At 50.6% G+C, this 24,271-nt stretch overlaps 7 protein-coding genes across 7 annotated transcripts; 5 read left to right on the plus strand and 2 right to left on the minus strand.

Annotated features, from left to right (window-relative positions):
- Positions 1-1,854, plus strand: FSUBG_6274 (uncharacterized protein; the record flags this gene model as incomplete). The annotated part of the gene is made up of 1 exon (XM_036684455.1): positions 1-1,854. The coding sequence occupies one exon, from the start codon at positions 1-3 to the stop codon at positions 1,852-1,854; it is 1,854 nt and encodes a 617-aa protein (XP_036538146.1).
- Positions 1,855-3,852: 1,998 nt separating this feature from the next.
- Positions 3,853-5,528, plus strand: FSUBG_6275 (uncharacterized protein; the record flags this gene model as incomplete). The annotated part of the gene is made up of 6 exons (XM_036684456.1): positions 3,853-3,896; positions 4,094-4,124; positions 4,187-4,382; positions 4,431-4,519; positions 5,131-5,283; positions 5,379-5,528. The coding sequence occupies 6 exons, from the start codon at positions 3,853-3,855 to the stop codon at positions 5,526-5,528; spliced, it is 663 nt and encodes a 220-aa protein (XP_036538147.1).
- Positions 5,529-6,317: 789 nt separating this feature from the next.
- Positions 6,318-7,370, plus strand: FSUBG_6276 (uncharacterized protein; the record flags this gene model as incomplete). The annotated part of the gene is made up of 2 exons (XM_036684457.1): positions 6,318-6,418; positions 6,797-7,370. 2 exons carry the CDS (start codon positions 6,318-6,320, stop codon positions 7,368-7,370), a joined length of 675 nt encoding a protein of 224 aa, XP_036538148.1.
- Positions 7,371-8,737: 1,367 nt separating this feature from the next.
- On the plus strand, positions 8,738-9,312 carry FSUBG_6277 (uncharacterized protein; the record flags this gene model as incomplete). The annotated part of the gene is made up of 2 exons (XM_036684458.1): positions 8,738-8,852; positions 9,095-9,312. The coding sequence occupies 2 exons, from the start codon at positions 8,738-8,740 to the stop codon at positions 9,310-9,312; spliced, it is 333 nt and encodes a 110-aa protein (XP_036538149.1).
- Positions 9,313-13,665: 4,353 nt separating this feature from the next.
- Positions 13,666-17,787, minus strand: FSUBG_6278 (uncharacterized protein; the record flags this gene model as incomplete). The annotated part of the gene is made up of 4 exons (XM_036684459.1): positions 13,666-17,150; positions 17,202-17,542; positions 17,595-17,666; positions 17,735-17,787. 4 exons carry the CDS (start codon positions 17,785-17,787, stop codon positions 13,666-13,668), a joined length of 3,951 nt encoding a protein of 1,316 aa, XP_036538150.1.
- A 1,445-nt stretch (positions 17,788-19,232) lies between these two features.
- Positions 19,233-19,871, plus strand: FSUBG_6279 (Snf7; the record flags this gene model as incomplete). The annotated part of the gene is made up of 1 exon (XM_036684460.1): positions 19,233-19,871. One exon carries the CDS (start codon positions 19,233-19,235, stop codon positions 19,869-19,871), a length of 639 nt encoding a protein of 212 aa, XP_036538151.1.
- A 350-nt stretch (positions 19,872-20,221) lies between these two features.
- Positions 20,222-23,148, minus strand: FSUBG_6280 (putative f-box WD-repeat; the record flags this gene model as incomplete). The annotated part of the gene is made up of 2 exons (XM_036684462.1): positions 20,222-22,884; positions 22,935-23,148. 2 exons carry the CDS (start codon positions 23,146-23,148, stop codon positions 20,222-20,224), a joined length of 2,877 nt encoding a protein of 958 aa, XP_036538152.1.
- Between the last annotated feature and the right edge of the window lie 1,123 nt (positions 23,149-24,271).

Below are 24,271 nucleotides of genomic sequence, written 5' to 3' on the forward strand. Positions count from 1 at the left end.
ATGTCGCCAAGGCTCAAGCCGCTGCTTCTGCCGCAGTTGGTAGAGGAGCGCCAGCGCCGTATGTGGGAGGTACAGCAAGTTAGCCCCGACACCGACCTCTCCTACATCTACTACACAACAAACTCGTCCTCCTCCGACATCACCTCTCCAATCACCCCGACTTTCTCCCCTGGAAAGGGTCACTTTCGAATGTCGAGCTCGACTTCTTCTCTCGATCTCCCACCGCAATTGAACGACACTCCTGTATCGCCCACTCAGTCGGTCCACACAAAACCCCCAATGCGGTCATTGCCCGATGTTCAAGAAGAGCCTTTGGAACCTGAACACAACACCACCGTCACAGACAACACAGAGAACAGCGACCGTTATAGTCTTGCCCCTTCGGACCAGTTTAGTCTCTATGACTGTTTGTGTATGTCTTGTCCGCCTGGCCAGGCTGTCGTATCTTCCGGGAAATCGTGCTTGGCCTGCTGTCTTCGTCTTGGTGATCGTCGAGTTACTAACCCATACCCTTCACGTGTAGGCGACAACCTGTGTGAGCCCCGAAATAGCTCCGAAGATGTCATGTTCCATGGAGACATTGTCCGCGACTATGATATCGACTACGACATGGGTTTCTTGAGTGACGGTGACACCCCCGTGGACGAGCAATCCCGCAAGAAGCGATCCGGCAGCGAGTCACCCTTTGCTGGACTAACGTCACGAATTGGCGCCCGTTTCCCTAGTCTCACGCGCTGGAACCCCAACACCCGCAGGGGCAACCCGATGCTCTCACCTAGCACAGAGCTCAGCTTGGAGAGCGTTGTGCTATCTGGAGGTCCTTCTAGTCGATCGTCGTCCATGTCTGCACCCAGCCGACCTGGACAGGAGCGCATGTTGGAAAACACTGGACTTCCCACCCCGGCAGTATCCTACTATGGCAGCACCGAGAGCATCAACATTCCCGCGCCTATCGACATTGAGAAAGCGCAAGCCCTTGTCAAGCAAGCCGACCTCGAGCGAGAACGAGGACTGGCTACCACCCCTCTATTGCCTCCTCTGATGACCAGCCCATTGAGCGGCCCGCCGCCTGAGTCACCTCTACAATCACCGACTATTGCACCACCATCTGCGACTACCGAAGTACCGTCACCGGTCCCTTCTGCGACACAGTTCCCTAGACCTTCTCTGAGCACAAAGCCTTCAGTGTCGTCCTTCCGATTTGGTTCCAACAGTCCTGAAGTTCCAATCCCTCTCCCTTCGATCCTGCAGGAACACGATGAGTGGTCGGATCGCCTTGGTCACGCCAACTTCACCATCACACCGCAGCCTTATCAACCCGAGACTGTGAACATGGAGGCCCTTCAGCAGTTGCGCAACGATTGGGACGCAGCACGATGTAACTACACCAAGCACTTGGTGCGCACTGGCGAGAACTACGGCGAAACCAGCAAAATCTACGCTCTTACTGAGGCCAAATGGGCCGGCATCGAGAGGCGATGGAGGTCAACCCATGACGGACTCATGTCGGAGATTGTGCAAGCTACCAGCTCTGCTCCTGGTTCAACAAGCGCCTCACGAAGCCGCAGCCGTGGCCGTGGACGAGCACGAGCCAATAGCGGCGGCTCCATCCTTGGTCGACCACCTCCCATGGACGATGTCTTTGCGGGTATGCAATGGAAGCGCCTTGAGGATGGACTGCCCAGCGCAATTCCCCGACTAGTGGATGCGGATGGCAAGTTCCCCTCCCGAGGCGACGAAGACATTGTAGGACCCATGCAACGAGACGAGGTGATGCTACGGACGCACAGCGAAGAGCGCAAGGGAGCACGATTCTGGAAGAACCTCGCAGGCAAAGTCGGCCTGCGAAAATAATGGTCCCCTCCGGCAAACACGAACTGGGCCACGGGATCAACGACCAATTTAATGACTGTCATGACGATGACGACTAGAGTAAACTAGAAGTCGTTGGACGATAAAGCCAGCTATCATGGGGTTGCTGGCGTTTCTACTTCTTTCATGTCCTATTTTGCACTATTTTTTTACAGAGATACCCCGACTCATGTCATTCCTTTTTCTTTTTTTGGGACACCGATCCCGATATAGCCACGACGGCACAACATACGGCCTTAGCCTTCTCCGTGGGGAGGAGGCTTGCACATTATTGTTTATTGTTTAGAAAGTGTACATAATGGGAAGTGCAGGGCGTTGAACAGAGGGAAACCTGGATATTCGAAAAGCAAAGCGAATCGAGAAGACAAAAAAGTTTAGACGGAACCTGGACCTGGGGTACAAAAACAAAGAACAGTGAGCAGAGCAGAGCAGGACAGGGCATGTCCGCAGCTCTAGCTGGCAGGAGTTGGATTTGCCTTTTTTCACTTTTTACATTTTTGCTTTCCCCGCCAGGAAACTGGAGTGCACGACATTGGCAACCTACCACAAGGATGCAATGCACAAACACAAGACAGCCAGTACAGCACAGCACAGCACAGCGCACATTACAAACATTTATCCCCGGACATTGCAGACGCAAGCAAGTAATGGGTTGATTTGATGGATTTGAAATCAAGGGAGAACATGTCACAAAGGGGAGGGGGATGAGTGTGTACAATCATGTGTGTTTATGTATGTATGTATCATGGAGGGATTGCTTCATTGGCGTACTTGGTATGGAAACTGGCGGAGGATGAGGGGACGATATTAATGGCTGTCAAAACTTGGACAGCTCTCCGGCCTTGGTAAACAAAACCTTGGTGACGAGGAGATGAGTGAAGCAAAGCAAAGCAAAGCAAAAATAATAACAAAAAAGAATTAAAATAACCCATCCATCCATCTTGCGTGCGTGTGTCTCAACTGTGACTGACAGGCCATGTCGTGGAATATGCCTTGGAGCTGTTGTCCAAACACGGGTCGTCCAAGCGAAGAGGCACAAACAATCCATCAATCGAATCGTCTCCTTGAGTTGAGTAAGCACTCTACTCTAGACTGCGTTTGAACAATGTCGTGATACCACCCACAGCACGGCACGACGCGACCCTCCACAAGCGGCCCCCTCGTCCTCTCATCCAGCAAACACGAGTTTAGCCAAAAAAGAACACGATGTTTTTCAGCTTGTTTATTGGATGGTTTAGTTTCAAGTGATGACGACACTGAATGCAGCTTTTTGATCCTTCTCAATTTATTTGGCAAAAAAGGGTGTGTTTTGAACGCCAGAGTGGTACAAATGGGTTACGCAGGAGAGGAGGCTTTTTGTTTCGTTTCATGGCGTCGGGGAAGGGAAGGATGAGCCGTGGTTTTGACAGCAGATCTGGTGTTTCACTACGATGCGGGTTTCCGTGAGGGGTTTTTCTTCATGTTTTGTGAGTTGGTATCTTTTGTGGTGGTGAGGGTGAGAGGTTGTGTGAGATTGAGACGGGTATGTGCATTCATGATCGGGGATGTGTGCTTTATTTAGACTGTTGCCGCGTGGAGGGATGGAAGGAATCCTTGTTGGGTGCTGAGAGAGTTTGGCAACCTTTTTGGAGTTTGGGGGGATTGTGAAAATGGGGTTTGGGTTTGGTGATGATGGAGGATATTTGGAGTTGGGTGATGTTGGAGATGGAGTTTGGTGGTGATGTGAATGTTATGGTAATGAAAGATGTTAGAGATGCTGCCTAGATGAAAACTGGCCTGGGAATAGTATAAATAGAGCTCTTGAGAACGCTGAGGACTCTGAACTTTCTCAACTATCTCTCAACTATATAGTAGAACACCTACATGCTGCTCAGGCCCAGGTCTGTGCACTGACAACTTAGTCTAATGGACGTTTCGTTGGGCAACCTGTTCCTCGCACTGGAAGCAACGATGCCTTGAGGCGACTCCTGGGACTCTGCCATGGAGCTACAGTACTTGTCTTCGCTTCAGGCAAGCTCGTACCAGTGAGTCTGATCCTTTTCATATATTATACTTCTCTGTCAAATATCTTCCTGTCCGCAAAACCGAGTCATCGGCTGTGGAAAGGTAAGCCTTGTCACAAGAAAACCTTTGTCTATGATGACTTAGACTAACCTACTGACAGAGTAATATAAATATCTTGCGATCACAATAATGTCGAAGACTCTGATCCTGAGTCCAGTCATACTGCCTATGGACAAGACGTCTACTCTGTAAGCACATCTGACTCTTCTTTGCTCTTAACACCAAGTCTAACGGTGACAGATGAGCAAAGCTTAACGCTGCCCCCGCGCACTATGGTGAATTTTTCAAGGCCATCAAGACATCCCCTTCCAAGTGCGACGGAACCAAGAACTCACCGAGTGAATTGCAAAGCAGTAGAAGGCTGCAGGACAACGGTGATCTCTTCACTACCCCAGCCATAGTTTATCAGTACGACATGCCTCTTACAGAGTTCAACATTATCATATGTAAGCCTGCTAAAGGTTTCAGCGATGTGTACTAACAATTGACGTCAGATATTCTCTTCCGGACTCAGAATCGGTCACATTGCTGGTCTGGTCTTGCACCTCATACTTCTTCCCGCGCAAACACTTCCAGCATGACTGTGGGATAAGTCAGATGACAACAATCTTGATTACCCAGGAGTAGCCAGAGATTCTGGGGAGTCCAGGACGAAAGCCTCCGGGAACACGGCCCTAACATCCTTATCAAGCACCACGTTGGCAGCATGTTTCGAGAATATCCAGATATCACATTAGGTCTTGTGGCACGCGGGAGAGGCTCTCTTAAAACTACCAACAGCTCTTGGATGCTCTCTTCTCCACGTTTCCACTGTGAGACGGGCAGAGATGACGGCCTGGGTTAACCAGTCCGAAGCAGACAAGGCAGAATGGAAGTGTTGGGCCAGCTGCTTCAAGACATTGGGTTTTACGACACACCAGACACTATCGGATCTAGGGATCTCCTCCATCTCATTCTTTCACAGTCGTTTATATATATGTAAAGCGATAAATCAACCGGACCATGTGTCAGAAGCCATACCTGAGCATCTCCGAAGAGAACACATTACGCCGGTGTTGGCTATCACAAGCAAGTCAAGAGCGTCGAAGCCCAGAGGTACTATGGGGTATAACAATGAAGAATATAACAAGGGTAGCGTTCGATAAGAGGTCGCTGGATTGCAGACTCTCTTGAACACTCAACACCTCCATCAAGGAAAACGATGCCGAATCCAAGGTTAGAGGACTGGCCAGCGAGATCCAGCTCAACATCAAGGGAGCCGATCTGGGAGAGGACGATGCAGTAGGATCAAGAATCTACAGCTCAAGCTCCACGCCAGCCATCCACGGAGCACAATTCCTTAAGAATGTGAGTGGAGTCATTGCTGACCCATCTTACCCCAGCATGCATGCTTCGTCTGAGGACATAAGTGTCCCTGGAGGAGGAAGCTGTCGTCACACCAGGGACCCAACGGATTCCACGCCCTCGAAGATGGGACCGTTGTTGTGAACGACAAGAGCGTGGCGCTAAAGAGGGCAGCGAGAATTCTCCAGAGTCACATTTGTGACCACCGGCTTCATAAAGATGAAGAAGACTCTCAGGATCTCGATTAGGCTGCGCGTAGGGGTGAGTTCGTCAAGGAAAGTCACTGGAAACTACATCTTTCTTTGGCATACTGGTTCTTAGGAGTCCTGCGATCGAACGCTGTACCACCGCTCCACGCAAACTCCAAGCCAAGCTTGGTTGAGCTACAGGTTGACATCGACGCACAAGAGTAAGACACATCACAGTCAAGTTAAAGCCTGGCTGCCCGCCTTGGGGATCTCACGCCAAACTGCAACCTTTCCAATTCCTTAGGGGTCTTTCAAGGCACCGGTCTATCCTCCATCAGGTACATCTCAAGACCAGATCCTCAGCCAACTGTCCAGGTTGACCATTAACCACCTAAGAAACACAAAACCCTCGCCACGCAGACATGGCCAAGTCGGTCACAATGTGGAGCATCAGAAGGAGGGAAGCTATATAATATAACAGTGAAAGATGAAAGTAAGGGGAATGCGGAAAATGTCGCTCAGCCAGGAGCGACACTCAGCTTCGGTGTTCATCACATAGGTAATGTGGCTCAAATCACCCAGTATGGTACAATGCTTTCGTCGAGGCGTTTTTCATTTCAAAATTACGACGATCAGTATCCTTGGCATTTTCATCACAAACACTGGAAACCTCCTTTCACTATTCGAGGAAAAGGGATGAGTACGAGATGAAAGGCATAGGGAGATCCCAGACATTCGACCTCTGCAACGAAGCCCCTCGATCCCAAGATCCCTTGCGTTCAGAGAAGAGAATTGAGATTCAGTCATTGCAACAAAACGCTCTCCCTCTGCTCAGCAGAGCTCTCCACGATGGCCTGGACGATACCAGCCCCTACCCCTATCCAGGATGAGCGTGAAGTAGCGGCCGTGATCCTGTGTAGCATGCAGGATCAGGGCGCTCCTCCACCCCGGTAAGTCGTCGATTTCTGTCAGTTTAACTTGACATCATCACATATACGCCCTATCGCTTCCAGTATTATATCTGACACTAACTCGCCCAGATGTCGTTTCTGTTCTTTAAACGTCGTTCGACACACCCTCCCCCGCCCCGTTTCCGTGGCCAGAATACACCACCGAGAACGAGGAAAAGGCCAAAATAATAACAGCTAAAGCCAAAGACTTCCTAAATATCCTGGCTAACCTAAAAGCCAGTCACTTCATCTTTAGCAATAATTACCTATATTGCCCCTACTACTATTTAAGATCACGCTATAGCCTGACCCCTATGCATATAGAGGATAATCTCCAGAACTTCTCATGTAAGCAATCTACTAATTATGGCCTAGCAGGAGAGAAGATATGGCTCACTGTACCATACAGTTCAAAGAGGTCTTTGAGCGTATGGTCAATGTCTTTGTTTTACAAAAACGGCCTTCTCATGGGTTTGTTGATGGTCCCAAGCAGCAGACTTGGGCATACTACAACAGTCAAATTAAAAAGGAGGCTCCCCATATCAGCAAAGCCAGATTGCAGGGCAACTTGGGCCCTCTCCTTTTGTCAGAAAAGAGCGAGGATACCGCACTCGGTCAGCAGCGAGACCGCGTGCGGTATATAAGGTTGCTCAAACTCCTCGACAAGTTCAAGAACCGAATTAAGCTGGATCGACTGACAGATGGCAAGTATGTCATCCATACAACATCATTCCATCCATTCCACTACGACCCGGATAATACGCTCATTGGGATTGGAGCCTCGAGCACGCCAGCGGACCCAGTCAACATCCCTGATACATGGGGAAACACACCTTTCGTCCCGCTTAAGGTACGTGATGATGAGAGCTTTCCCTCTACACAGTCAAGCGTATTCCCTCCTCGCCGGCATACATATTCACCGTCTACTATTGAACGCTTTCTCTCTTTCTAACAAAGCCTTTTTCTCCTTTTAGTATCATATTCTCCCTACCCTCAGCAATAACTCTTCGATCTACTTAGCCACGCCCTTTCTATCTACTCAGTAACTTCCCTCTGCTAAGCAGAGCTATCCTCCACAATATCTCCAATATCTCTCAAATCTATACTATCCCCTGTACCTATATATAATAAGCACAAAGACTGCATACCCTGACCGGCGTATCAGACCAGGGCCCTCCTCAGCCTCTACAGGTAACCAAGAGAGCCACCGAGGAGACTAGGGAGCAACCGTCGGCTGGCGCTGCGCCGAGGGGGAGCTCACAAAGTAACTCGAGCTCAACGCCGAGCTCAAGGAACAGCTCGAGGCTGAAAAGGCCAAGGCCTCCAGCGCTAAGCAAGGCGAAAAGTAAGCCCAGAAAACCTCGCTATAACCGTAAGTCGTTACAAGATGCCCTTGGACTGAAGCCGTAACCCAGGCATAACCCTAACGTACACAATATTACTACACATGCTAATATAGTATAGGAGAAATTTAAGATAGAGAAGCACCAGAGAGGGGTTAAACTTACCGAGACCCTCAAACGATTTCACCAAGACCCCGAGTTCAGATTCAGAACAGACCAAGCTACATTCAACTGGCTAGACTGCCCCCTTAGCTCCCATCTACCAACAGAACAGCCTTCCTTAGCATGGGCAACAGCTTCCACACAACCAGGACCCGGAATCTGTGTACCGAGTCTAGATTATTCGAGACGATGGAGAATAACGATTTGCCAGGATTGACATACTGCTACTATGTTCCCTCAACTTCGACACCAAGCAACAGGCAAGTATATAACGATTCCATGCGATGAAGTCTGTATCAATGCTAACCCCTGACTTAGCCTTGGGTGGCTCACAGGCAGTGAAAAGCAAATCGAATCCACTATATTTTGTCAAAGCGGGTATAATATTGCCATCGAAGACGAAGGCGTTGACAGCCACAATAGTCAAAAAGCACAATCTCCAATTCATGTTCTGAGGCTCAGTGAGAATCCCTTCTCAAAGTCAAGATATATAATGTCACTGCACCAGGCCATATTGGGCCAGCTCTCTGGTGTCCAGGGCCCATGCTTCGGCGTGAGTCCGAAGTTCGCAAGCCACCTGAAAGAGTTCTATAACACCAATCGAACTACTAAGAGCGGCAACTTCTAGTACTGGACGACGCAACATATGTCTATCTTGGGCTTCAACTTTTATAAATTATGATACAACGATACATACACCTGTGCTTGCCAGCTTTGAAACACAAATCGCGAAGCGCCACCAATGAAGCTCAGAACCATTTCCTAAGCTGTGGTATTCGTGCTGATACACGAATACCATGGACGATATTCCCTAATGGCTGGGACTACCCCAGTGATTCTGAGGACACCTCGAACTACTCGCCTGGAGATGCCTGATTCTCTCCACCAAACATTGGCTTCTACGGATACAGACACAGTCACTTGGACAGGTTCGTGCCCGAAGACACATGTTCAGAGAACCTTTATTCACCAACAAAGCGATGTCTACTTCAACAACTCCTTAATTGCCAATGGCATCTATACTATACACACGATGAGGGGAAAGAAGAACATTGCCTGGCAGTGGGTTGCCTAAAAGCAAGGAGAGCCCATCCATCAATCACCCCACTGTGTCGCCTTCCCCCAAGTCCTATATATAGCGACACATGACCTTCTACTCACTTGCGAAAAGACCTTGAACTTCACAACTTCATGGCCAAACAATTAGAGACTCCCGAAGTCCAGGCCATTGCTTCGAGAGACACGATAGAGCATGACCAAGCTATCAACGCGATAGCTCGACACTTCGAGCTAGATAAAATGCTCTCTTCAATCGAACCCAGCTCCGATCTCGACCTGGCTGAAATTTGCGAGCGCTATGACATGCCGGAGACACTCCGACTCTCTTGAGGCTGCAAAGTCGGAACTTGCCAGCGCCAAGCAAGGCTCAAAATAAGACGTCAGAGAATCGCAGAGAGTCGATTGGTCCTCCGCCCATTCGATTGTGATGGTGGTCAATCATGATCTCTACGAAGAGGACGAGGGAATTTATATAACAAAAAGAGTATCGGTGGCAGACAAATTTACAATCGTCTCTCCCCTTCGGTACCTTATAATACATCTTTAGATGGGTTGGCAGGTATCGACCGCTTGCACAGATGGCCAGCAAGCCACGGCAGGCACATATTTAATCCAGGGTTCAAAACAAGGCATTTGGAAACTTTTCTCGATACCCAAAGAAACGCCGGTATCGTATTTATGATGATTTTGGAGATCGTCAAGTTGCAGCAGGTCGTGGAGGACAACGGGGAGGGCAAGTGGCTCCAGCCACTGAAGGAAACACTCGGCGATGCTCTTGATTAAGCAGGTTATCCAAGCTTGAATATACGAGTCTCTTTGCACTAGGCCTAGCAATGTCCTTGGATACAGGACAGGGATCCATCCTATCTCGTCTCGACAGACTACAGCTCCGGACGCTTCTTCGACATGGCGCTGACCCGGATGAGACGCTCGCGGAAGCTGTGCTGACGACTATGCCTGAAGCACCGCCTGCTCTTGCGTTTCGTCGTGGTCACGGGCTGTTGGAAAATGCGATTTCTTGCCGATTAATTCTTTTCGATCTCCGTGAGGCCGGTTACTTCAGCCAAAGTTCCATCTGTTTCAGGAACGGCATGGATGATAGCCAAAACTATATATACCCACAACCAGTCCTTCGACACGGGATGGGGTCTCCAAGAAGTCTGCCAAGAATCCGTCAATCGCATATGCACATACTAAGTTGACTACTTGGCCCGCCACAGAGTAGACCACCAAAGAAAGACATAGGTGCTTTGGAAAACATTTCCGAGCCCTTACCTCGCATATATATAACGAATGCCCGCACTGTCACAACGCTTCTTAGTGAAGCCAACATTCGGCGGAGTCCTTCCGCTCGTTCTTCCAGAGTACCACGTGGGAGGATGTCTCTTATTATATTTAGAGTATGCAGTCCATGTTCAGCGATGATATGAGGTCTGCCAGAGTTTGATTCACACCTAGTCATCAAACCCTTCAGAATTTACTCAGTGATCGACACCTTTCGTACAGAAGTGACTTAGGTGGACGATATCCTGCTTGGAAGAGGTAAAGACGAGGGAAATAACGCAGATTATCACAAAGCATCAACAACGATACTTAGAACTCATCCAGAATCAGGTCATTCAATCGAAGTGGAGGGACAACATACATTGTCGCAGGCATGGGACACCAGCACGACAGCTTCCCATCCTTATGGTGTCTCTCATGGCGTTGCTGCGTTCGAGAATGCTATGGCATGGTAGATGACATCTGCCATCGGATGTATATGATGCTGATCCTGAGATTGGCTCTACATCGCAAGATCGACCGACTTGATCTACGGATAGAGTGTGCCCGCCTTGCAGACATCTTATACCCCTATTTCATTGCAGCTGATGCTTTGTGGGACATAGACGAGGAGGAGAAGCGTGCAACCGGTCTGGTCGACAAGGACCTCCCACGGGAAGCGCTTGAAAAACAGCTTGGCCCATTAAGAGCAAACAGATTATCTCCCGCGACCTACCTGGTCTGAAGGGAGAGAATCTGATCAAAACTAACCTGGATAACATGGTCAGTCTCGACACAGTCTATTAATGATTGGGAACATGAATGAACATACCCTCTTCGCCTAACCAAAACCAGGACCTCGTCTGCCTTATAAGGGCGGCATGCAGCACGATACTTCGAGGACACGCTGCGCAGGAACAATTCATCAATCAGACATCAGCAATTTTCATATAATACAGTGTTTTTCCTCATATTATTGGCGGACAAAGATGCAATTTATCTATATATATCAACGAGTCTAAACAGCTGGCCACGCAAGTCTCCTGCTACATGATTCTCATACCTTTGGGTTACAGGGCTGTCTTCGACATGTGTGTGGGCCCTGATGTGTTTAGGACGCATCTTAACTCTCACATTTCACCATCCGGAACTGCTCCTGGCCTTCCTGACCGCCGCAGAAGAGACCACCGACGGCTTCCGGTCAAGGTTCGCATTCGTACCATTACATCTTGGAGGTCCTGGAATACTGAGCATGGAGAAGACGTGTGTCACATAGCCACTGTGTCACCAGCGAAGCCTCTTGCTGCTCAGAGCACAACCAAGAGAATCACTACTCTCTAAAGCAGCCAGGGCAGACTCATAGGACCAAGCCCAGACGTCATGACATATCCACCAAATCACGAGCCAAAAAAAAAATGCGAAAGGACTATGTTGTGTAGCGAGTGTACCACTATATTTCCTTCGCTATCGATGCTTATGGTGGAATTGACGGTCCTAACCGTAATGCATATATCAAGAAACTACACGCAAACGACGATCGTCTCGCGTGCCAACGAAGAGGCCACGTCATAATCCTAACTTCTCCCTGGGCATTAGAGGGTAAAGGACTCGAAAAAATGAAACAACATGAGTATCGTATCTCTCAAGTCTTTCACAACATGGACGCTGACATGCACATCGACTGACAAATGCGAATGTCAACGTCTTGGACCAATGTCCATCGGCCTGTGACCCCAGACATGTTCAGGAGTGTCATCTGATGAAAGAAGCAGCATGACACTTACCGGGGAGCACGAGCGGCTGATTACCGCCAACTTACCAGACAAAGGTAGTGACAATCTGCGCTTCGACCTGGAGCATCCTAGACAGACAGTCTCAATCAGAGTCTCACTCAGAGTCTCGGTCAGTGTTGAGATTACAAAGGTCGTTCACAATCCGAGAAGAATATATATTTTTTTGCCCCCTCCTATACCTATATAGATGCATATTTATAGCACCGCCTGCTCTCCCCAAGAGATATCCGATGACTCTGAAGACTCCGGCAACGTTCAGGTCATCAGTCAGCCCAAGACCTCTCGAAAGCAGAGGCACAACCGACGCAGATCAGCCACTACACCAGATAGTCCCACTCAGAGAGTACAGAGAACCGTTTCAACAACGTTACTGCCTACAAGGCCAAGGCTACAATGTTGACAAGTAGAAACCCAGTGCCACCAAACATCCCCACAACTCCCAACAGCGTGCATCCGCCCCGGAATGGGGAACCGGTCTAGTATATATAACTCTGGACGGTCCGTCGAGATCAAGATCCCCGAAGAAGGCCAAACGTAAGGCCGACGGTGATGGTGACGAACCATCACCTCCAAAGAGAATGAAAGTCACTCGTAAGACGTCCATGTCTGCTACGGGCTTGCTACACCCCAGTTCTCTACGTCGGCTGCAGATGATGGCGACCAGACATAATTTGATGCTACTAGCGATCATACCGATCACACCGACGCCATCATGACATCCAGAACGAAATCGAATACTGGGTCCGCCACAGAGTAGACCACGAAAACAAAACCGTCGAATTCCTTGTCCAGTGGATCGACAGCCCACGATCTTGGGATGTCTTGGGATGAGAAACATCTGCTTGAAAAGAATGATGGCATTGTCCCCGCCATTAAGCATATCATGGCTTCCCTGTACTAAAATGGCTCGTGAGATACCGCAATAATATCTGATCAGGCCGTCGTCTCCGACTTATCTTAGCCTCGAGATTTTTAACGTCATTCTGATTAATACTGTCTATCATACATAAAGACTTGGGTTTCCCAATTAGATAGACATAAATAATAAAATATTCTCCCTTGACTATGGACTTTGTGACTGCTCACTCGTAGATATCTCCGTATCTTATTATCTTCCTACGTATTGGTAGGAGATCAAGGCTTACAAGTAACAACCATAACAAAGGGCGACAGTGCCATTGCTCTCCAGCACACTAGGTAAATGTTTCAACAAATCACATATGGCAAATCACAAAGCAAGGCAATATCATGTGTGAATCAAGTCTTATTCTCGTACAATGGCCCATCCGGGGCATCTATGTTTTCCAGCCTCATCCCGAGGACTTTAAACCCGTACACCGACCTGCGTCGTCCACCGAAAACAGGTCCCAGAAACTTCCAAAATGTGGTATCTTTGCGCAACCACCAACGCCTCGCAATGCATCATGCCCTCGTGAAAAGACGTCGGGAGCCCACCCTCCCGAACGCCGCCAAAAAAGAAGTCGTCGTCGTCCTTGTTCTTGTTCTTGTGCACCAACTGGTGCCAGCGTCGACATGTCGAAAGCAAAGCAAAAAATCGTCAAAACAAAGGCAAAAGCCGCCAACCACCAAGGCAGCTGTCTCCATCTGTCGGGAGACTTCTGGGTGCTCAAACCCCAGAGCGTGCGCTGGAACGCGTCACGCGCTGGGGTTTGGCGGGTGTGCCGTTGGCCACCATGCCCAGATCCGCTGCCACCTTGGTGGCCCGCTTCGCCTTGGGCTTCGAGATGCCCGTCTGTCCTTGTGTGGCCTTGCCCTTGGCCCGCCCCTTCTTGGGCTCCTCTCCCTGCACCTTCTCCAGGGGCTGGTTCCACCCCACGCGTCGACCACTTGCTGGCCTCTCCGACTCCTCACCATGGTCAGAGTTCTTCTCTGCCTCGTCCGCAATTCTAACGAGGACCTCGGCAGGGAACTCGGCCTTACCCATGTTCCGCTTGGTGTTGGCCCTTGTCTTGCGAGCCAACTCGTCTTCCTCACTGCGAGCCTTCTTTGGGAGGCTGCGGCCAGCACCGGCTCGGCCGAGCTTGATCGGAGTAGGCAGCGACGACTTGGGAGCACCGCTCGGGTGCTCTTGGCTTCGGAGCCGAGACGATCGGCGGGTGACTGATCTATTGGGCGCAAGCTCGTCAACCTGCTTGCTGTTGGGAGTGTCGGCGGAGGGAGAGGTGGTGGTGGTGGTAGAGGGAGAGGCAGAGGGAAGATCAGTCATGTCGATGGCCAACTCTGCCTTCTGGCGCTTAGCCTTGGTCTTGGCAGTGACTTTCATTTTCTTTGGCGGTGATGGTGACGAACCATCACCGTCTGCCTTACGTTTGGCCTTCATGGGACTACCCCTGTTAGGGCTTCGAGCTCCAAGAGGCTGGCGCTTGGCTGCTGGTGCGATAGGAGATCCTGCTTCGGTCGTGGTGACGGCAGGAATGATTTCTGCTGCGGGTGTAAGGGTGGTGGTGTTTGTAGCAGCGGTAGTTGAGGATTCGTTGGTGGTAGCAGTAGCAGTGGCAGTGGCAGTAGCGGATGTGGAAGCGGTAGTTCGGCGATTCTGGTTAATGAAAGCGCGTAAGTAATCCCGACCTGGACTGTCCAAGTCTTGGCCACCATTATTGGCAGCAGGAGCGGCTTCTACCTCCTGGATAGGGGGAGCTGCTGGAGTGTCGACCTGCTGAGCAGGTGTTTCATCGTCCCGCTTAGCGGGTGTTTCTTCCATAACAAAGGTCTGGTCACCATTATCGGCCGCCGGCGTAGCGAATCGGGGTGTGGCTGGCCCCTGAGAGATGCCCATTGCGTTTCTTGTAGCACGCTTCAAGGGAGTCATCTCGCTCTGACGGCGAGTAGCGCGTCGAATAGAAGAAGGTCGGTCGATTGTTGTAGGTTCGCCGAAGACAAGAGTGTTGTCATTCTGAGGAAGTTCAGGTGTATCAAATTCACCGGAGGAGGAGCGGTCGATAACACCGACACCGTTGGTATCCGGTGTCTTGAGGAGTGACTCGGTAGATCGAGGTTCGGGGGTCTGCATTACGCTGGGAGATGGGCTGGTAACGTCACTGAAGCTATTGAGATCAGGAGTCTGCAGGGTGGTGTTGACGGGTCGAGGTCTTGGTGTAGAAACGTCGACGGATGGAGAGAACGAGAGGGAATCGTTGAACCCTTGGCTTGCAGGGAACATGTGGGCATATCTGGCCGACACCTTAAATCGGACAAAGAGTCTACCGTTTTCCTCAGTGACCACGACCTTAGCGTGGCCATTGCAGGCGTCGTCGGCCATGCGAGAAAGATTTTGAATTGGAGTAGGAGCAGGTGGTGAGGAAATTTGAGTCCCGAAAATGTCAGGGTTCTCCCGGACATCGATGTTGACAACACCTTCTTCAGAAGAAGTGGGAGCTTTGGTGACAGGTGACTCGGCAACGGTAGTGGGTGACTGCATGGAACTGTGTTGCTCGTCCTGTTGGTTGGCGGGAGGTGCGGTGGGTGAAGAGTTCAGATCTCGCAACCAGAGGTTCTCAGTGAGAACACTGGCATAGCCCAAGGTAGACTCGCCTTCGGTAGGTTTGGCCGCCTCAATGGGATCAGCCTCGGTAGCAACACTCTCCTCCATAATAGTGTCAAGAGGAAGGGTCTGCTCAGCCGCGCTTTCAGCTGCAGGCTCTTTGGAAGGAGAAGAAGTAGAATCGAGAACAGAAGTCTCGTGGGCTGCCTCAATGGGATCAGCCTCAGTGGCAACACTCTCCTCCATAATGGTGTCAAGAGGAAGAGTGTGCTCGGCCGCGCTTTCAGCTGCAGGCTCGTTGGAGGGAGAAGTAATAGAATCGAGAACAGAAGTCTCGTCGGCTGCATCGATGGCAGCGGCCTTCGCAGGGGACTCATAAGTTATGTCGAATAGCGAGGCGATAGAAATGTCATCACTGAAGATCGCTTCCTGTTGGAATTGGACCTTCTGAGGAGAGGACGAGAGACGACGGGCTCGGGTGTCGAGACACTTGCGGAGCAGAGGTTCGCTACGGCGACGGCGCGCCTGGTTACCGGCCCTGATACGATTGGGCTCAGTGGCCAGAGGAGACGATAGCAACCAAGAGTTGGAGACACCGAAAGAAGTTGTTTCCCCGAAGTCGAAAGTCTCACTAGGCTCAAGGACTTCAAGTGTGCAACCATGCGGCTTGGGAGTGGAGGGAGGGAGGATGGCAGGAAGAAGGGCAGCGAGACCGATGGGACTGTCGGTCTGCTGAGGGGTGACGGGTTTGAAGGGGGCACTCTGGGCAGCAGGAGTGGCGGGAGTCGAGGGCGCAGGTCGGTCCCACTGAGAGGGAGTGGGAGCGATGGGTCGCGAGTAGTTCATAACGGGCGACGAAGATTTGTTGGGGGTCTCTGGGAGACCAGTATCTTCGAAAGAAGATGAGTCGCACTCAGATGGCACTCGGAAAGTTCGGCCAGGGCGAGTGGGAGAGTCAGCGACGGACTCAGTGGACATGTTGTCCTTGGCAGCAGATTCATAGACAGGGCTAGAACGCTGGGCGAGAGGTGAAGAAGCACGCTTCGACTTGGAAGGAGAAGATTTGGGAGAGGACGACTTGGAAGGCGAACCTTGGACGAGTTTGGCAAGCTTCGAAAGTCGGCGGACGCTCTTCTTGATGGTGTCGCTGGTGAGGAAACGACCAAGTCGCTTCGAGGGAGAGGGGGACCCGGGGAAGAGAACAGGCTCCTGAACAGGTTCCTGAACGGGGGAACTCTCTGGTTCTTCCTCATCCAAGATGGTGGAGAGTTCGGGCTCGCCAAGAGCAGCGAGGCGCGTTCGACGAGGCTTATGACTTTCTTGAAGTGCGGAAGTGACTTCTGAGATGGACGCACCTCTGAGATTGACGGACTGGTTTCCGGATTGGTTGGCGTCCTGGATCTTACGAAGCACATCGTTGTACGTAAGAAATCGGTTACCTCTGGCCGGCACCAGGGACATGGGGGAACCGTCTGCATCGACAACTTCGGTGCTGATGAGTCCAGCAACTCGCTTGAGAGGAACAATTTTTCGGCCTCCTTGTTCGATAGCCTTCATGTCTTTGCGTATATGGCCAGAGTGAGTGTCGATAAGGCCGTTCGCAATATCAACTAGATTAAATGTCAGTTAAAAGGCAGCGCAGTATTCGAGAAGTTACTTACCCTTGGCTCTCATGAGTTGGTGCATGTGCTGTGCATGCGAGAACATCAAGAAATCCTCATACACTGGTTCCCTAAAGACAGGTTTGTAGGTTTCTAGGCGTTGGACTTTGCGAGGAAGAGTAAGGTCGAACCCAAGCTCTTCACGAGTAGGAACAGGAATGGCGGATACATTTGGGAAGATGACGAAGGGTGTATCAAGCTGAAGGCTGTTGGAAACTGTAACTCGGCGCATAATCTGTCGGTTCGAGCTGGGAGCGGCAAGCGACTGTGTAGGAACCCGTTGCCACGCGGGTGGTCGGGTAAGAGGCTTCTTGAACGCAAAGTTTCCAAACTTGAGGAAGCTATGGAACCGTTAGTGAGGCTGTTTTGAGTTCAACGGTCGAGAAAACCTACGTCTTGCCAGCGTCGACACGAGTATCGCCAGTGGTCGCGAAATGCGGGATGAAGTCGGCAGCAACCGGTTTACTACAAATAAATTGTCAGTATATTCAAGAGACGACATGATAATCTTCACGATGAGGATAAACACTCACATTTGCATGGGCTCTTGCCCAAAGCCCCATTTGGGGACGTCCGCAGCCGCCATCGCAAAGATGCAGCGCGGAAGCGAAGGTTTTGAAGTAAACAAACCTCCCGCGATACGGGGTAACGAAGCGGAGAGGATGCGAAAAGTGTGAAAATAAAGCTTGAAGAAGCTGAAGACTGTGACGAAAGTGTTTGCGAAGTAGCAGTTGAGTTCGTGACGAGATTGTTGGTGAAGTCAAGTGCTCGTGCGCAAAGAAGTTGGAGAGTTTGTTTTGTTTTGCGGATTGAATTTCGATGTGGGCTGCGAAGATGGAGGCGCTTTGGGCTTGGAGCTCCAGACGCGTCTGTGGGTGGGCACCAGAGAATTGTGGGTCATGAATGGTCACCGCTTTCAGGGTCCACTGCTGGCAGCTGGCGAGCAGTGGCGGCCTGTCAATGAGAAGCAGAAGTAAACAATTGAGACTTTACTTGCTGTGAGGCCAACGATTCTCGTTGCTGTTGGCTACCTACCTATTGTTGTTCAATTGTTGAATTACTGGTGCTGGCGACATTGACGTTTGGTCCGAGTGATCATTGTCGAACCACAGACCACCACGATCTACCTCTAGTAAATGAGAGTGCCAAGGATCAATAGGGTCTAAAATGAGATTGATTTTACTCCATATTATCGCCAGCATTCATTATTGGACGACGATTCCGCCATTATCATATATCAAGCTTCCAAATGTCGTCTCAAGACGTTGGAACATGCTTAAAGGTGTACATCAGAGTTAGACACTGACAGAGTCGAAAGACCAATCACATTTCCTGAATGACACTCCCGCCTTGCTCTGAGCTTGGCTACCTACTCCGTTCTGATGAACTGCTCCCGTGTAAAGTAATAGCATGTCTCACCCGAGGCAGAAATGGCTCACGTCTTTGCTCAAGCCATATGTTCGTTCCGAGTACCACAAACTAAACAATAGCATGAAATTTGACTTCCGTGATCAAAATCCCTGGACTATAAGCGGGAACCAGCGGTTGTGCTAAACCAGGTCAGGGTCTTTTCTGTTTGACAGGAATATTTGTTTACTTTCTGCGGGTCCTCTCAATGCAGAATGCGACATCTGCAACAACCCACCAAAAATGGGCTGGATGGGCCTTGGAAAACACCTGTTTTACTGCAAAAGCACATAGAGATATTATTAATACCTGTGTCTATCACTCATCCGCTCCAAGGATATCAAATTGTGTTCCAAACTTTGATTCTTGAATTTTCGCATTTTGGTTCTAGGGTAACTCGATTTGAGTCTCAGATCCAAGGCGGGGTGTCGGTCCCGCCCCGCCGCTCACTCTATACCACCATCCATTTGAGCCGCGTGCGCAGTGAACGTCATCTCGCCAGGCCACCATTTCCGACCCTTACAATCACCACCTCCACGACACATACCACGCATCTACCCCCTATACCCTTCCACCACAACCAAAACCTCTTCTTCATTACCATCGACCCCTACAAACGTCAAGATGAACCGCCTCTTCGGCGCCAAGCCCGCGGGCCCCAAACCGACCCTCAACGGCGCCATAACCAACCTCGACACCCGCATATCCTCCCTCGACACCAAACTCAAAGCCCTCAACGCCGAGCTCGGCGCCTACCAAGAAAAGCTGTCCCGCATGCGCGAAGGCCCCGGCAAGCAAGCGATGAAGCAGAAGGCCCTCAAGGTGCTGCAGCGCCGCAAGGCGTACGAGGCGGAGAAGGACAAGCTTGAGAGCCAGGTGTGGAACATGGAGCAGGCGAGCAACATGCAGGACAACCTCAAGAACGTGATGACGCAGGTGGATGCGATGAAGACGACGAATAAGGAGCTGAAGAAGCAGTATGGCAAGATTGATATCGACAAGATTGAGAGGTTGCAGGATGAGATGGCGGATCTGATGGATGTGGGCAATGAGATTCAGGAGAGTTTGGCGAGGAGTTATGATATCCCTGAGGATGTGGAGGAGGATGAGCTGGATGCTGAGCTGGAGGCGTTGGGGATGGAGGTTGAGATGGAGCATGAGATGGGTGGTGCTGTGCCGGGTTTCTTGCAGGACGAGGTCGTGCCGGAGTTTGTGGACGAGCCTCCTCAGACTGAAGACAAGGTGAAGCAGGTTGCTGGTTAACGCGAGGTGTTGTTGGATCACAGTGGACTTCTAGGAGATTTCTACATGGATTTTGCTTGTCACGGCGTTGGTTAGGTTCGTAGGTTCACCCAAGCACATCATTTCACTTCCATTATTGTCATGGATGCAGTAAACTTGTATTTTCTACTTGTTGAAGAACATTGATCCCAAGTATCCGCAGGTGTCTAGTACGCATTCGTACACATAAGACATCTACCTGACTGTAACCAATGGAACTCCTAAATTCTGTGCATTGTTTTCGATAAGACTCTGCCAAGCCCATGTAACCCAACTCCCTCGCTCAAAAGAATGCTTTCTGATTTATACATTTATGGTTCAGGATTACAGATCTAGTCGACTGTTGCAAAGAATCGAACAGCTTCTTCCAATGCGGGATCCTTGTTACAGAAATCCCATCCAACAATCGTTGGTGTTTGACTACAGCAAATAATTTTATGCGCGTCAAATTGTAGCTTGAACACTCGGGCTGACGTGTTCTCGGCCGCGGCGATATGAGGATGATGGCCTGCATGATGAGCATGGTGAATCGGAGGTTGAGCAGGTTGTACAGGAGGCGCGCCTTGTGCATGGTTATTAGCCGGAGGTTGCGCGGCTGGTCCTCCTGGAACGGGCACCGCATGAGGTGCTTGGCCAGATCTCGGGTTGGTACGGCCGCTATCGCTGGACATATGGGAACTACTAGAACTCGACTGCTGTCGCATAGGCATTTGTCGAATTTGAAGATGGGCCAAAGCATCCGTTACCACCCCTCTAAGCTGGGCTCGGATCAAAGGCGAAGTCTCGCGTTCAATGGCGGTTTGTAGATAGGAATGGTGAGCCAGCAGGATCGGGTATGTTGCAAGCACGTGTTGCAACGAGATGGGCCCAAGAGGCACCGCTTGGTCGATTAGCGCTTGGTATGAGTTTGCCGTTCGCTGGGAATCCCCGTGGTGATCGCGCAGCATCAAAGGCCCCAGAGGAGTGCCGCTCGTAGACGGAGATCGAGGCACGATTGTGGACGTATGTGAAGACCTACTAGCCAGAGATCCGGCTATCGCGACGTTCGACGTTGCGCTCGACAAGCTGGCCGCAGCCTCACGCTGGGCAGCAGCTGCAGCCTCTTCTTGTCGGAGATGGATTGCGGGCTTCCAAACACCTTCCTTGTCGCGTCGCCATATAATAATACTCTGATCGTAGGAACCAGATACAATGCGACCATACTTTCTGCCTCCACCACCGCCGGGGGGAACCTTGGCGCCATACGCCTGAACATCCTGAGGTCGAGAGCTTCCAGCATTTGCCCGGCGGTCCCTCCTATGCCGTCGGTCCATGGCATTATCAATCTCACCAGCCTCAAGTGCGCGCATGTACTCAGCATCGACAGCCTTGGCTTCCGCCCAGTCTTCTGCTGTGCTGTATGGTAAATCACCGAATCCCGCCTGGACAGTACGCACCAGGTGGGCATGTCCTCGCAACTGAGCAACCTTAAGGCCAGTAGGTGCATCAAAAATGCAGACTTCCCAGTCACTGCTACCACTAACAATCCTGCGCCCATCAAACTCCACGCACGCGATTCCCTTGTCGTGTGCTGGAATCGTCCGAGTACAGGCCTGATCTGGCCAATTCCATATCTTGATATGCCTATCTCCCGATACGGAAACAATGGTTTCGTCACGGACTTGAATGGCGTTTACGGCAGCACTATGTCCATCCAGACGACCGATCATGGTGAATGGAGGCTTGACGGGAAGTTCCTGGGAAAGGTCCGGCTCAAGACCGTACCTTCGCAGGTGAACAGGTACTGGGCCGACTAGATCGCCGCTGTTGTAGCCCAAATCGCCATGTCTCAACGGGCGCCTGTTGAAAATCTTGATCGTCTTATCTTTGGAAGACGTAACCAGGATTCGCTTATCAAAGCGCACATTGAGAACGGACTCGTGATGAGCTCGTGTTAGTTTCTGCACCAACTCACCAGTCGAGAACTTCCAGATAAAGACGTTGGAGTCACTACTTCCAGAAACAAGGAGATCCTCTTCGGGGTCAGAATCGAACTGGAGACACAGGACGGAGCCCATGTGTCCCGTCAAAGGTGGTCGGACAAGTCGGCGGGTGCGAACGTTCCAGATACGCATGGTCTGATCTCTGCTGCCGCTCACCAAGTAGTCTTTGTCGAACTGTAGGGCATATACGCACTCCTGATGACCTTCCTCGGGGAAATTGGGATGAGGAAATTGGAAAGTGGTGTATTTTCCAAGCTCCCAATTCGCCTCCAACTTCCGTCGCATGCCATACAGATAGCGCCAGTTGATACGATATCGTGATCGACCCACATCCCAGATATACAATGATGAAGGTGGTAATGTGTTGGCTGCATCGGCTAGCGACATTGAAGCTAGGGAGGACTCGGTATCATCGCTGGGTTCTTTACGCTTTCCTCTGCTGTCGGACGATGATGAAAGTGTTCGATCCAAGCTCGGGTTTCTACTCGACAACCCATCAAGGTCCATCTCGCCCATGGGCACGATCGCAGGTCGACTCGACGAGAATGAGGAAGAAGGGCTACCGAACATGCTCCCGCCAGCCAAGGTCTCGCTGGGGCCAGGCGTGCGGTCACGATCTGTCATCTCGAGGTCCTCCTCCGAATTGACAACGGCACGAATCTTGTTGGGGTGGGCGTCCTGCATCGACTGGAGTCGATTGAGGTGACGAATCGAGTTGTCGAGGCCGTTGTTAACCTTAGTCTCGCAGGCTTCGATCTCGCTCATGATTGTCTTCCAACCCTCCATATAGTATAAACGCTCCCATAGCTTTCGGTCAAGTGCCAATTCGTACCAGGCACGGCATGTCTGCGTGACGCTTACGAGAGACACAGGATCAAGGAAACCTAGAATCTTAAGGCAGATCTCAGCGGGGAGGTATTGAATAAAATCGATGTAAAGTCTCGGGTTCAATCGGTGAACGATCTCGGCGATGACAGACGTGGGCAAGTTGTCGAGTAACGCCATGGTCAGTTCTGTCAACAGTCAGCAACCAGACCCCAACAATCCAATCAACACAACATACCTGTTCTGACCTCGAGGGGCAGAAGCGACGAGTTCGCGACAAGCCATGTGCTCAAGTCAGAGGGAGAACGCAGCGTAGCAAGAGCAGTCGATAGAGCAGTCGATAACTCCTGATTGACGGTTGGTGTGAGAGGATCTTCGGAGTAACCCTCGTCGGGTTGATGTGCAGGCGAGAAGGGATCCATCGAGGACAAGGCCTCGTTCTTATTCGACATTGGGAAGTTCGAGGCCTCGAGCCCCTGTTGATGTAGCAACTCGATCTTCAGGCGATGATCTGGCGGCAGGACAGTTGAGTGCAAGACAGCGGTCAGAGATGGAAATGGGACGTGATGCGTATGCGTGGGCGGCGTAAGCTTGGCGGTTAAAAACGTTGAGATGATAGTGCCACAACAGGACGCGCACAGCAGGCAACAAGGAGACGTCGAGATGTCGTGACGCAATCGAGGGAAGGGACTTGAGTCAGGTGCTAATACAAAATACCAAGTGAATCAGCCAGAACAAAGACTCGAACAAAGTTGGTGATGTGACCAAAACAAGCAAAGAGACGGAGGGAGGGAGGGAGGGAGGGATGGATGGAATGGATAAAGATGGATAACCAAACATTCAAGGATGGTAATGGGCGGGCGGGATGGAGTGCTCGGGAAGATTAAAGAGACAGTGGAGGTGGAGGCTCCGAATCAAGGTCCAGGCCAGGACCAGACCAAAACAAGTCATCTGAGATTTGGCATTGGTTGACGCCCTGGAATGGCCTGGGCTTGCCTGGTTCTGCCGAGAGGGGACGGCAGCCAGAAATGGGAACCCTTCCCAACTGGCTCTAGCGGTGGAAGGATGGCTGAGCGCTTATGCAACTGAAGCAGCCCTACCGAATTACTTGAAAAGATTTGTGAAAATGAGGCGATATTAAAACATAAATTTATACCGGTATCTGTCTAATTCTAAAGATCTAACGCTTTCCTACAGTCAAAACCTCTCCCAACGTGTCATCTCCTCGTTATGCCGAATCTACAGGGTAGTCTAAACTGTATGTTAGATTGTGCCTGCAAACAGGCCATGTGATTGTTAATTATCAGGACAAACACCAAGATAAGTGTAAATAAGGGCAAACAGGCCAGCTAGGCAGGATAGGCATTAACCTAGGTAAATTATTATATTTTATATATAAATTCTAACCCTAATTCTATAGTTAGACTTAGACCTTTTAACTTATCTGTTTATAACCGTTATCTCTGACCTTGTTGACTGTACCGACACGTGACTGACTGACTCGCTCTAGCTCACACTGTATCTCGATTTACCCACTCACATGCGGGAGGCGTCGACGATAAACTTCGGGTAGGG

Source organism: Fusarium subglutinans (genome assembly GCF_013396075.1).
Source record: "Fusarium subglutinans strain NRRL 66333 chromosome Unknown NRRL66333_c0000065, whole genome shotgun sequence".
Taxonomy (NCBI): domain Eukaryota; kingdom Fungi; phylum Ascomycota; class Sordariomycetes; order Hypocreales; family Nectriaceae; genus Fusarium; species Fusarium subglutinans.